This window comes from Pseudophryne corroboree, unplaced genomic scaffold (assembly GCF_028390025.1).
Source record: "Pseudophryne corroboree isolate aPseCor3 unplaced genomic scaffold, aPseCor3.hap2 scaffold_691, whole genome shotgun sequence".
Classification (NCBI taxonomy): Eukaryota; Metazoa; Chordata; class Amphibia; order Anura; family Myobatrachidae; genus Pseudophryne; species Pseudophryne corroboree.
The window spans coordinates 325,335-338,000 of record NW_026970276.1 but is presented as its reverse complement, the minus strand read 5'-3'; the positions used below and the strand labels follow the sequence as shown (position 1 = coordinate 338,000).

At 45.7% G+C, this 12,666-nt stretch overlaps 1 protein-coding gene across 1 annotated transcript; it reads right to left on the bottom strand.

The window, feature by feature from the left end:
- Positions 1–412: 412 nt before the first annotated feature.
- Positions 413–2,038, bottom strand: LOC135037954 (gastrula zinc finger protein XlCGF57.1-like). The gene has a single exon (XM_063954602.1). It carries the CDS (start codon positions 2,001–2,003, stop codon positions 627–629), a length of 1,377 nt encoding a protein of 458 aa, XP_063810672.1. The 5' UTR covers positions 2,004–2,038; the 3' UTR covers positions 413–626.
- Between the last annotated feature and the right edge of the window lie 10,628 nt (positions 2,039–12,666).

The following is a 12,666-nucleotide window of genomic DNA, read 5'->3' as shown; positions in this document are numbered from 1 at the left end:
TTTTTTTTTTACAGCAAACTACTTTCACTATGTAAAATTCCCGTACACATGTCATCTAACATTTTTCCTATTTTCAACAACCATTAAAAAACCACCTGGCATGTGTTACCATATATATTCTGAAAACTTTTACACACTCTGGATGATAACTATTTCCAGAAATAGATCTTTCATAATATGTCCCGTAAGAAGTTTTAGAAGAAAATACGCTTAAAGGTGCTGTCCCAAATTGTGGTTGCTGCTCATATGCTGTGTGCACACAGCCTAGCACCCCATAAAGCAGGCATATCCAAACTGCGGCCCTCCAGCTGTTGTGAAACTACATATCCCAGCATGCCCTGACACAGTTTTGCTGTCAGAGAATGCTAAAGCTGTGTCACGGCATGCTGGGATGTGTAGTTTCTCAACAGCTGGAGGGCCGCAGTTTGGACATGCCTGCCATAAAGCATATATTGCTGTACGTGGTGTGAAGATTATTTCACCCACCAGTAGTATGTATATTGCAAAAAGCATAGGAGATATGATAAGAACCTTGAAGAACAACGCATGGCAATGATAAGTATACTCCAGAAGATTAAAATGGTTCCTCACCTGAGTGATGTCTATTGTGTGCAACAAGAGCTGATTTATTTCTCAGAGTATGGAAATGGCTTCTCACCTGTGTGACTTCTCTGATGTATAATAAGACTTGATTTCTGGGTAAAACATTTCCCACACTCAGAGCAATAAAATGGCTTCTCACCTGTGTGACTTCTCTGATGTGTAACAAGATGTGATTTCTGTGCAAAAAATTTCCCGCACTCAGAACATGGAAATAGATTCTCACCTGTGTGAGTTTGCTGATGTCTAAAAAGAACTAATTTCCGTGTAAAACATTTCCCACACTCAGAGCAAGAAAATGGCTTCTCACCTGTGTGACTTCTCTGATGTCTAACAAGATCTGATTTGTGTGCAAAACATTTTCCACACTCAGAGCAAGAAAACGGCTTCTCACCTGTGTGACTTCTCTGATGTCTAACAAGATCTGATTTGAGTGCAAAACATTTCCCACACTCAGAGCAAGAAAATGGCCTCTCACCTGTGTGACTTCTCTCATGATTAATAAGATGTGATTTCTGTGCAAAACATTTCCCACACTCCGAGCAAGAAAATGGCTTCTCACCTGTGTGACTTCTTTGATGTCTAACAAGATTGGATATGAGTGCAAAACATTTCCCACACTCCGAACATGGAAATAGATTCTCACCTGTGTGAGTTTGCCGATGTCTAAAAAGAACTGATTTCCGTGTAAAACATTTCCCACACTCAGAGCAAGAAAATGGCTTCTCACCTGTGTGACTTTTCTGATGTATAACAAGATGTGATTTCCGTGCAAAACATTTCCCACACTCAGAGCAAGAAAATGGCTTCTCACCTGTGTGACTTCTCTGATGTATAACAAGATCTGATTTGAGTGCAAAACATTTCCCACACTCAGAGCAAGAAAATGGCCTCTCACCTGTGTGACTTCTCTCATGATTAATAAGATGTGATTTCTGTGCAAAACATTTCCCACACTCAGAGCAAAAAAATGGCTTCTCACCTGTGTGACTTTTCTGATGTATAACAAGATGTGATTTCCGTGCAAAACATTTCCCACACTCAGAGCATGGAAATGACTTCTCACCTGTGTGACTTACGTGATGTTTAACAAGATGTGATTTCCATGCAAAACATTTCCCACACTCAGAGCATATCAGTGTCCTCTCACCTGACTTACCTGTCTGTTGCTTAATTATCTTTGTGTTCTGTGTAAAACATTTGGCATCTACAGAACAGGGAAACACTGTATCTACTGTCAGAGCTGTAACAGATGCACCAATATCAGAGTGATCAGGAGAACATTTCCCAGGATCAGAGGGATCAGCTGATAGAGCTGGATGTATAATTGGGGTAATGGGGTTATCTCCTGGAGAATCCTGTCTACTGTCATTATCTTTTATGTCACAATCCGGGGATAACATTAGATGTCCTTCTGAGATATTCCTGCTTGTGTGTCCATCTGCTGGAAATAAAATACATTATGGAAATGTGACATTTTCTGTAACAATATTAATCTTATAAATAATAGAAGACGACTCTCTGGGACACTTAATTATAAATGTGTGTGTATAATAAAACATAACTTTTAATGAAGGCTTTATAATATTGTGTCTCAGACTATCATTGTGTCCACCCTCCTGAGAACACTCACAATAACAAATGTAATATTATAATAAGACTTAGATATCTCTCTCTTGTACTGGTAACTAACCATGAAGTATAAATGGAGATGTAGTCACTCGCCAAGTCCTATGTCAGCACCAATGTAAAACAATGGATGGAGAACATATCGTATGAATTGGAGATTCTAGCTGAACAATAACATCAGACGTATAAGCTGTTGGACCAGAGAAAAGTCTCCTAACGTTACTCCTGGTAACCATAAGGTAGCATTCTTTTATGTGTGTGCTCATATACTGGTAAGCCTGTACATGTGTTACTCACCCTTATATAAGGTATATTGCTATAGCAGAGTAGGTGTGGAACAAGGTATTTTACATGCAATACACCATATAATACACTGCAATCATCATCATCTGCTAGGTTATAATACCCTGTTACACCCCTATCATCAGTGTCTTACTGTTATGATTCCAGCACTCCTGGTCGGAGGAGATCTTATGGCAAGGACCGGAGCACTGGAACGGAATGCTGGGGAAGGGAGCAGGAAAGAACAATAGCCCCTGGCGCCCTAACTCTGTTGTCTCACCCGTGCTGTCAGAAATCCCTTGCGAGACTATGGTTTCTTGAGCCCTTGGCAGCCGCGTTTGAAGGGCGGATTATGTCTGCCCAACTCCGATGCCCCCCGGTCTTAGTGAGAGACAAAGGGAAATCCGAGACAGGATGATAACAAGAGGCCCTCTAACTAAACAAACAGGCCAGGGGCTACGAGCTAACTAAAAACCTAAAGTATGTGCGGAGAAACCGCCAGGGAAAAGGACAACCAAAATCCACTTGTCCAATACTCCTACCCGGCACCGCCGAATACCAGAGTGGACCTGTGGAAGTGGAACCCTCCACAAATGCTCCAAACACAAAATATAAAGGGTAAAGCGGCCGAGCCGCTACACACGGCAGAGCCGCGACTCACGAACACCACTGGATGTTAAACGGTGATCAGTCAGGACTCCAGGGACGAGATGATAACTCCCGAGTACAGGACTTCAGAGGACTGGAATGACCGGATACAGCAGGACTGCATACAGACTCTCAGCAAACAAAGGCAGCATGCAGGAAGCTATTACCGGCGTCGGTGAGAAGGCCTGGGAGTGTACTTAACAGGGAGTCCTCCAATCAGCTGTTTAGCGGCTGATTTGACTAAATGCCGTGCAGCTGCCTTGCTGCACGGCCAGAGAACAAGTGAACGCATTAAATCCTAAAACCCAGCAACGGGGAACGCGGTCCGCCAGTGGCGTCCCCGTTACTAGGGTCCGTGCGGCTTCAGCGCGCCCGGCGTCTAGCGTTGCTAGGGAGCCGGCGGCTGTAGGTGCACGGCGTTGCTAGGCGCCGGGTCACGCGGACAAGCGGACCCCGGCGTCTAACAGTACCCCCCCCTTGAGGAGGGGTCAAGGAACCCCTAAAGCCAGATTTCCGAGGAAATTCCTGAAAAAATGCCCTCTTGAGCCTCGGGGCATGAAGATCCTTATCCAGGACCCAAGATCTTTCCTCCGGACCATAGCCTCTCCAGTGAACCAGAAAATAAAGCCGGCCACGGGACAATTTGGAATCGAGAACCTTCCCCACCAAGAACTCCTGTTGTCCCTGTACGTCCACCGGAGATCTACCCTGAGAGATCCTCCAAGGAAATCTACTGGAAGAAACGTATGGTTTCAACAGGGAACAATGAAACGTATTTCCAATCCTGAGAGATCTTGGTAAACGTAACCGAAAGGCAACTGGGTTGACTCTTTTAATAATAAGAAATGGCCCAATAAATTTGGGTCCCAAGCTAGCCGAGGATTGTCGAAGCCTGATGTTACGAGTCGACAACCAAACCCTATCTCCCACCTTAAAAGTGCAAGGACGTCGGAGCCTGTCAGAAAATTTCTTCTCTCGAAAGGCCGCTTTTCTGAGAGCAAGGTGCGCTTTTTTCCAAATGGCTCTGAGATGGGAGGTTAAGGTTAGCGAGGAGACTGAGGAATGATGAAAAAAAGAATTAGCTCTGGGGTGAAAACCAAAAACTGAAAAGAATGGAGACTCTTTAGTGGAGGAATGACAAGAATTATTGTAAGCAAACTCCGCCAACGGAAGAAACTCGGACCAATCATTCTGGAGTTTGGCTGAATACAAGCGCAAATACTGTTTCAATGATTGGTTAACTCGCTCGGTTTGCCCGTTGGATTGTGGGTGGTAACCGGATGTTAAGGACAATTTCATCTTTAATGAGGCACAAAAACATTTCCAGAATTGTGCGATGAATTGTGGACCCCGATCAGAAACAATATCAGTAGGCAACCCATGAAGTCTGAAAACATGGCGGAGAAACAAAACTGCCAACCCTTGGGCAGAAGGCAATCGGGGAAGAGCAATAAAATGAGCCATCTTGCTAAAACGGTCCACTACCACCCATATGACTCGGAATCCGGCTGAAAGGGGAAGGTCAACCACAAAATCCATGGAAATATGAGACCATGGCCTGAGAGGAACATTTAAGGGCATAAGTTGCCCGAAAGGCAAGGAACGGGGAACCTTATGCTGTGCACAAACCTGACATGAATAAACAAACTCCTTAACGTCTTTAGAAAGACCAGGCCACCATACTGAGCGAGAGACTGACTCCAAAGTCTTAGAGATTCCCGGATGCCCGGAAACTTTGTTATCATGGAATTCCGTTAAAACAGTAGCTCTCAAATACTCAGGGACGTAAAGACGACCAGCAGGAGTATTTCCAGGAGCTTGGTGTTGAAGCTGTTTTAACTGGGTAAATAAATCTTGTGTGAGGCCTGCCCAGATGACCGAAGATGGAAGTATGGGAGTAACAGGACTGTTATTGTGAACCGGAAGAAAGCTGCGTGACAGGGCATCAGCCTTAGTATTCTTGGAACCAGGCCTGAAAGTGATTATAAATTTGAAACGAGTAAAAAATAAAGCCCAACGTGCCTGCCGGGCATTAAGCCGCTTAGCCGATTCGATGTATTGCAGGTTTTTATGGTCAGTCAATACTGAAATTGTATGTTTTGCTCCCTCCAGCCAATGCCTCCGCTCCTCGAAAGCCCACTTTACCGCCAGTAACTCCCGATTACCAACGTCATAGTTGGATTCTGCGGAGGAGAATTTCCTGGACATAAAGGCACAAGGATGTAACTCCAGAGACTCCGAATCCTTTTGAGAAAGGATAGCCCCCACTCCAACCTCCGAGGCATCAACCTCCACAACAAAGGGCAATTCCAGATTGGGTTGTCTGAGGACTGGAGCCGAGACAAAGGCTTGTTTCAAGGCCCGGAAGGACAACTCAGCTTCACGCGACCAGTTGGTAGGATCCGCTCCTTTCTTTGTCAGAGCTACAATGGGAGCAACCAGGTCAGAAAAAGAATGAATGAACCTCCTATAATAATTCGCAAACCCTAAAAAGCGCTGAATTGCTTTTAAATTGGTGGGTTGCGCCCAACTAAGGATGGCCTGGAGCTTCTTTGGTTCCATGGAAAATCTCCGAGGGGAAATAATGTACCCTAAAAAAGATACTTCCGTGACATGAAACTCACACTTCTCCAGCTTGGCATATAAATGATTCTCACGTAACTTTTGAAGAACCAGACGCACCTGGGTAACATGTTGTTCCATTGATTCAGAATAAATCAGGATGTCGTCTAAGTAAACGACCACGAATTTCCCTAGGAAGTCACGGAGCACATCGTTAATGAGGTCTTGAAAAACTGCTGGAGCATTAGACAAGCCGAACGGCATCACCAGGTACTCGTAGTGACCCGACTGAGTACTGAAGGCCGTCTTCCACTCATCTCCAGATTTAATTCGGATGAGGTTGTACGCTCCTCTAAGGTCAATTTTAGAAAAAATCACAGCTGAACGTAACTGATCAAAGAGTACAGATATCAGCGGCAAAGGATAAGTGTTTTTAACTGAGATCTTATTCAGGGCTCTAAAGTCAATGCAAGGTCTAAGCGAGCCATCCTTTTTCTCCACAAATAAGAAGCCTGCACTTAAAAGGAGATTTTGATGGTCTAATAAATCCTTTCTCTAGGCTCTCCTTAACATAATCATTCATAGCCGCAGTTTCTGGCCCGGATAATGCATATAGTCTTCCCTTTGGCAAAGCGGCACCAGGTATTATCTCAATAGCACAATCATAAGGCCGATGGGGAGGCAGAATGTCCGCATTGCCTTTGGAAAAGACATCAGCAAACTCCTGGTATTCCACAGGAATGAGTTCTGGAATGATAGCTGCTACTCTGACTGGAAACGTAATACATAACTTTGCACAAAAAGTACCCCATTGTGAAATCTCCCCTGACCGCCAATCAATGGTGGGATTATGAAAGGCCAGCCAAGGGTGACCCAGAACAACTGGAACTGCTGGGCAATGAGTAAGATAGAACTCGATCTTCTCAGAATGTAGAGCTCCTACTGTAAGTAATACAGGGGGTGTACGGAGAGAAATAACCCCATTGGACAGTGGACTCCCATCTAAGCCATGCATGGTGACACACCTACCCAAAGGTAACTGAGGAATGCCTAAGGCCTTAGCCCAAGTTAAATCCATAAAGTTTCCTGCAGCTCCACTGTCGACAAAAGCCGACACCAAAGAACTAAGGCTGCCAAAGGAAACCTTAACTGGGACTAAAAGGGAGTTATTCGAGGAGATAAGCTGCAGACCTAGGTGAACCCCCTCACAATTCACCTGGTCGAAGCGTTTCCCGACTTGTTCGGACAGTTACGAGCAAAATGTCCTTTACCCCCACAGTACAGACAAAGACCAGAATTTTGCCTTCTGGCTCTTTCCTCAGGAGACAGCCGGGAGAGACCCATCTGCATGGGCTCCTCTACGTCTTCAGGAATGGAATATAAACACAGACTTGATCTTACAGGTGCTCCTCTTTCAGCCCTCCGCTCTCTGAGACGACGATCAATCTTAATAGAAAGCTCCATGAGTTTATCGAGTGTCTCAGGAGCAGGGTACTGGAGGAGACTGTCTTTTATAGACTCTGATAAGCCGAGGCGAAACTGACTGCGCAGGGCTGGGTCATTCCAGCCACAGTCGTTTGACCAACGGCGAAATTCAGTACAATAAACCTCTGCAGGATTTGTACCTTGTTTGAGAGCACGCAGCTGACTTTCAGCAGACGCCTCTCGGTCTGGGTCATCATACAAGAGCCCTAAAGACTTAAAAAAAGCGTCTACTGACAACAACGCAGGATCCTCTGCCTTTAAACCAAATGCCTAGGTCTGAGGATCCCCCTGGAGTAAAGAAATAATAATCCCAACCCGCTGAAATTCAGTACCAGAGGCAGTTGGTCTTAAACGAAAATAAAGTTTACAGGATTCTTTAAAATTAAAAAATTATTTTCTATCACCAGAAAAACGGTCAGGCAAATGCATCTTTGGTTTAGGGACTACCCTTGGGGAGGCTCGCAAAAGATCTTCCTGGGACTTCACCCGAAGAGAAAGATCCTGAACCATCTGAGTAAGTTCTTGAATCTGATTGACTATGAGCTGGCCAGGATTCTGCCCTAAACCAGTCGGATTCATGAGGCCAAAAAACCTTAACAAAACTGAATGAAAATGAAAAAATTAAACCCTGTTTAATTTTACTTTTTGGTTTGGCCGGTAATAATGTTATGATTCCAGCACTCCTGGTCGGAGGAGATCTTATGGCAAGGACCGGAGCACTGGAACGGAATGCTGGGGAAGGGAGCAGGAAAGAACAATAGCCCCTGGCGCCCTAACTCTGTTGTCTCACCCGTGCTGTCAGAAATCCCTTGCGAGACTATGGTTTCTTGAGCCCTTGGCAGCCGCGTTTGAAGGGCGGATTATGTCTGCCCAACTCCGATGCCCCCCGGTCTTAGTGAGAGACAAAGGGAAATCCGAGACAGGATGATAACAAGAGGCCCTCTAACTAAACAAACAGGCCAGGGGCTACGAGCTAACTAAAAACCTAAAGTATGTGCGGAGAAACCGCCAGGGAAAAGGACAACCAAAATCCACTTGTCCAATACTCCTACCCGGCACCGCCGAATACCAGAGTGGACCTGTGGAAGCGGAACCCTCCGCAAATGCTCCAAACACAAAATATAAAGGGTAAAGCGGCAGAGAACAGGTGAACGCATTAAATCCTAAAACCCAGCAACGGGGAACGCGGTCCGCCAGTGGCGTCCCCGTTGCTAGGGTCCGTGCGGCTTCAGCGCGCCCGGCGTTGCTAGGGAGCCGGCGGCTGTATGTGCACGGCGTTGCTAGGCGCCGGGTCGCGCGGACAAGCGGATCCCGGCGTCTAACACTTACCTCTATACTCTCAATAGTAATAAGGATGATGGTGTGATCGGTAAGTATGATACAGAGAATTACATATCAGAATCTATACAGCCATACTTCTGCTTCTCATACGTGTGCTACTGGCAGCAGTGAACATCTGAGTGAGAGTGCAGGGAAGACAGCAGAGTCTGATGAGAAAGAGATTGGATCTGCCTTTGCAGGGATGTACCACACCTGTCACCCCTGTTAGTATATAAAATAATAAATAAGAGGGGCATGGCCTGAGTCCATCCAGACGTGCTTTCTGGAGCTCTCCTCACTAAGTGGCTTCTTATCTACCCTACCTGATAACTCTCAGCCACTGCTGGGACCAAGACCCAATCTATTAATTCCACCACTCCTACTGCCCTAAAGCTGATCGCTCCGCGCACTGTTCATTGCCGCAGCCTAGTGACGCCGCTGAAGCCACGGGCTGTATTCTGGGGCTAAGTGTGCCTAGTCTTTCCTGCACGCTCCAGCCACCTGACTTGGAGGAGCTTTTGGCTCAGGCGGGAGCACTTACTCTCCTGCTAACACAGGTGCGCAGCTCCCGTTACTACTGAGGACAGAAGGGTCTGCCCACAGTCACCGGAGCCCTGCGGTGATATTGGGAGGTGAGGTGGCTGCCATTTTGGATCCTGGTACCCGGCCATCGCATGCTCTGTCTTCTGCCTTCAATAATGTGTAAAATTTATATAAGCTGCTAAATAAGTGTCCTGGCGGCTGGACCGGGGTCACTACACTAAATTGAAGCATTTGCCTGGAGGTGAAACTACCTTCTATTTATATGGTACCACTATCATCTACTTCCTCTCAGTCTACATGCAGAGCCCAATATCAAGTATCGTCTGAGTACAGCTCATTACACTCTGATTACAACCTCACAGTGTGTTATTTTGTGGATTTATCCACTGAATATATTTTGCCATTTGTGTCTGTCTGTGCTGAGTACTTCACGTCTGTATCACGCTGACCTCTAGTGGAATTTATCGGTCATTACTGTGTTATTTGCGTTGCATTACATCATGTTTAAGCTTTGAGGTCTGATATCAGGGAGATTGGCACTCGTACAGACTAAGATGAAAGAGATTGTTGTGTCTCACAAAGATCTGATCTCAGCACATGACACCCTTCAGGAAGACCTGGTCTCTACTCGTGATAAAGTCATTGATTTAGAAGACTGCTCTTGGAGAAATAATATCAGAATAATGGGCGTTCCAGATTCTGTTACAAATGCTGAGCTTTATGATTATGCCACGGTCCTCTTGTCAGGAACTTTCACCGAAGGCTTCTGCTGCGGACCTTCTTATTGATAAGATCCATAGACTCCCAAAGTCCAAACAGGCCCATATCCAAGCTCCGAGGGACACTCTACTCAGGGTCCACTTTCTTCATATTAAAGAACGTATCCTACAGGCTGCTTTGTCTTCCTCATCCACAGCTGAGTGCCTGGATAATATGCAGCTATTTCCGGATATTTCTCCTGTGACGCTGACCAAAAGGCGTCTATTCCACCCAAGGGAATATACGTTATGGTAAGAACTTACCGTTGATATCGGTATTCTTCCTAAGTCCACAGGATCCACAAAATAACAATGGGATATGATGAAGCGACAGCCTCCCAGATTGCAACGGGCCCGTCCATATATCCCCGCCTCCTTGCTCAGGCAAATCAGTTGTATTCCAAAGCTCAAGGCAGGAGCATCATAGAGAGCCTTAATCAGGCGATAAGAACACACATGCACACGCTTCCGTACAAGAAGGAAGAGGCCAGTGAGTAAAAGGATCCTCAAATCAGGTGAGCCAGGGTGGGATCCCTATGGATCCTGTGGACTTACCATAATGTATATTTCCCTGGCAGGGTCCACAGTTATCCACAGGATAACAATGGGATTTCCCAAAGCAATTTAGTGAAGGGGACGCTCCAGACTGGAAAGGAGAACCCTTCGCCCGCATGCAGCATCCTGAGGCAAAGGTATCAAAGGCATAATGTCTAATGAATGTGTTAATGGAAGACCGTGTGGCTGCCTTACATATGTGTTCCGCTGAAGCACCACGTTGTGCTGCCCACGACGGACCTACCTTACGAGTAGAGTGAGCAGAGACACTAGCTGGATTAGGGAGATCAGCTTGAGAATATGCTTCTGAAATCGTCATTCTAAGCCACCTCGCTAGTGTTTGCTTGTCAGCAGGCCATCCTCTCTTGTGAAATCCGTAGAAAACAAAGAGAGAATCCGTCTTTCTGATGGCACTGGTACGATCCACGTTGATCCTTAAAGCCCTGACTACGTCCAAAGATGCATCTCCCACAGAAAGACCTGGCCCTTGAAAAGTTGGTACAACAATTTCTTCCTTAAGGCGGAATTTAGTCACCACCTTAGCAAGATATCCAGATTTAGTTCTGAGAACCGTTCTATCTGGATGAAATATCAGAAAAGGAGAGCGACACAACAATGCCCCTAAATCTGAATCTTTTCTAGCTGAGGCAATAGCAAGTAGAAAGAGAACTTTAGCTGTCAACCATTTAAGATCCACTTTATTAAGTGGTTCAAATGAGGCAACTTGAAGGGCTTTCAGGACTAGACTTAAGTCCCAAGGCACTGTAGGAGGAACAAAAAAAGGTTGAATGTGCAGCATTCCCTGGAAAAAAGTACGCACATCCTGTAAATTGGCAATTTTCTTTTGGAACCATACAGTCAATGCCAACACTTGCACTCTCAAGGAAGCCACCTTCAAACCTTTATCCATTACAGCCTGAAGGAATGCTAAGACCCTGGAAACTCTGAAAGCCTTAGGGTCCATTTTCAATTCACTGCACCAATGAATATAGGTTTTCCATATTCGGTGATAAATGCAAGCTGAGGAAGGTTTCCTTGTTCTGAGCATAGTCTGAATTACCTGTTGTGAGAATCCTCTTGACTTCAGTATAGAGGTTTCAAGAGCCACGCCATCAAAGACAGTTGATCCAGATGTCTGTGATAACAAGGACCCTGCATCAGTAGATCTGGATGTTGAGGGAACAGAAGTGGAACACCCATCGACATACTCAGCAGATCTGTGTATCAATGTCTTCTGGGCCAAGCCGGAGCTATTAGTATCATGGCACTTTTCCCTGTCTTTATCTTTCTCACCACCATGGGTAATAGGGTGATTGAAGGAAACACATAAACCAGATGAAAGTCCCATGGGACCGACAGGGCATCCACAAAGATCGCTCTGGGATCCTTTGTTCTTGCCCCATAAGCAAGAACTTTGTTGTTCAGATGGGATGCAATGAGATCTATCTCTGGAAACCCCCACTTGTCTACCAGAGTCTGGAAGACCTCCGGGTGTAGAGACCATTCATTTTCCTGAATGGCGTGTCGACTGAGAAAGTCCGCTTCCCAGTTTAGGACTCCCGACACGAACACTGTGGACAAGGCTGGATGATGAAGTTCTGCCCACTTTAGTATGTGACTTACCTCCTCCATCGCTTTCCGGCTTCGAGTTCCTCCCTGATGGTTGAGGTACGCTACTGCCGTTGCATTGCCTGAGCGGATCTGGACTGGTTTTCTGCGAAAAATGCCCTTTGCCTGAATCAGTGCCATATATATGGCCCAAAGTTCCAATATGTTTATTGGCAGGAAACTTTCTTCCCTGTTCTATTGCCCCTGAACACACATTTCTGACACTGCTCCCCAGCGCTGAAGACTGGAATCTATCATCAGAATTTCCTAATCTGATATCCAAAGGGGTCTACCCTTGTCCAGATGGGATGTCTGTAGCCACCGGGCTAATGACCTTCTTACTTCTATTGTAAGAGACAGGGTCTGTGTTTTTATCGTCTGATGCAACCCATTCCATTTGGCAAGAATCAGAAGCTGCAGAGGCCTTGAGTTGAATTGTGCATACTCCACCATGTCGAACGTTGATACCATCAAACCCATCACCCGCATTGCTGCGTGAATGGATACCACTTTACTGTGTAACAAGTCCTGAATCCTTGAGTGAACCTTGGATATCTTGTTCGGATTTAAACTTACTCTCTGAAGACCTGAATCCAGTACCAGCCCCAAGTGAGTCATCTGTTGTGACGGAACCAGAAACAATTTTTCCCAATTTATGAGCCACCCATGGTTCTGC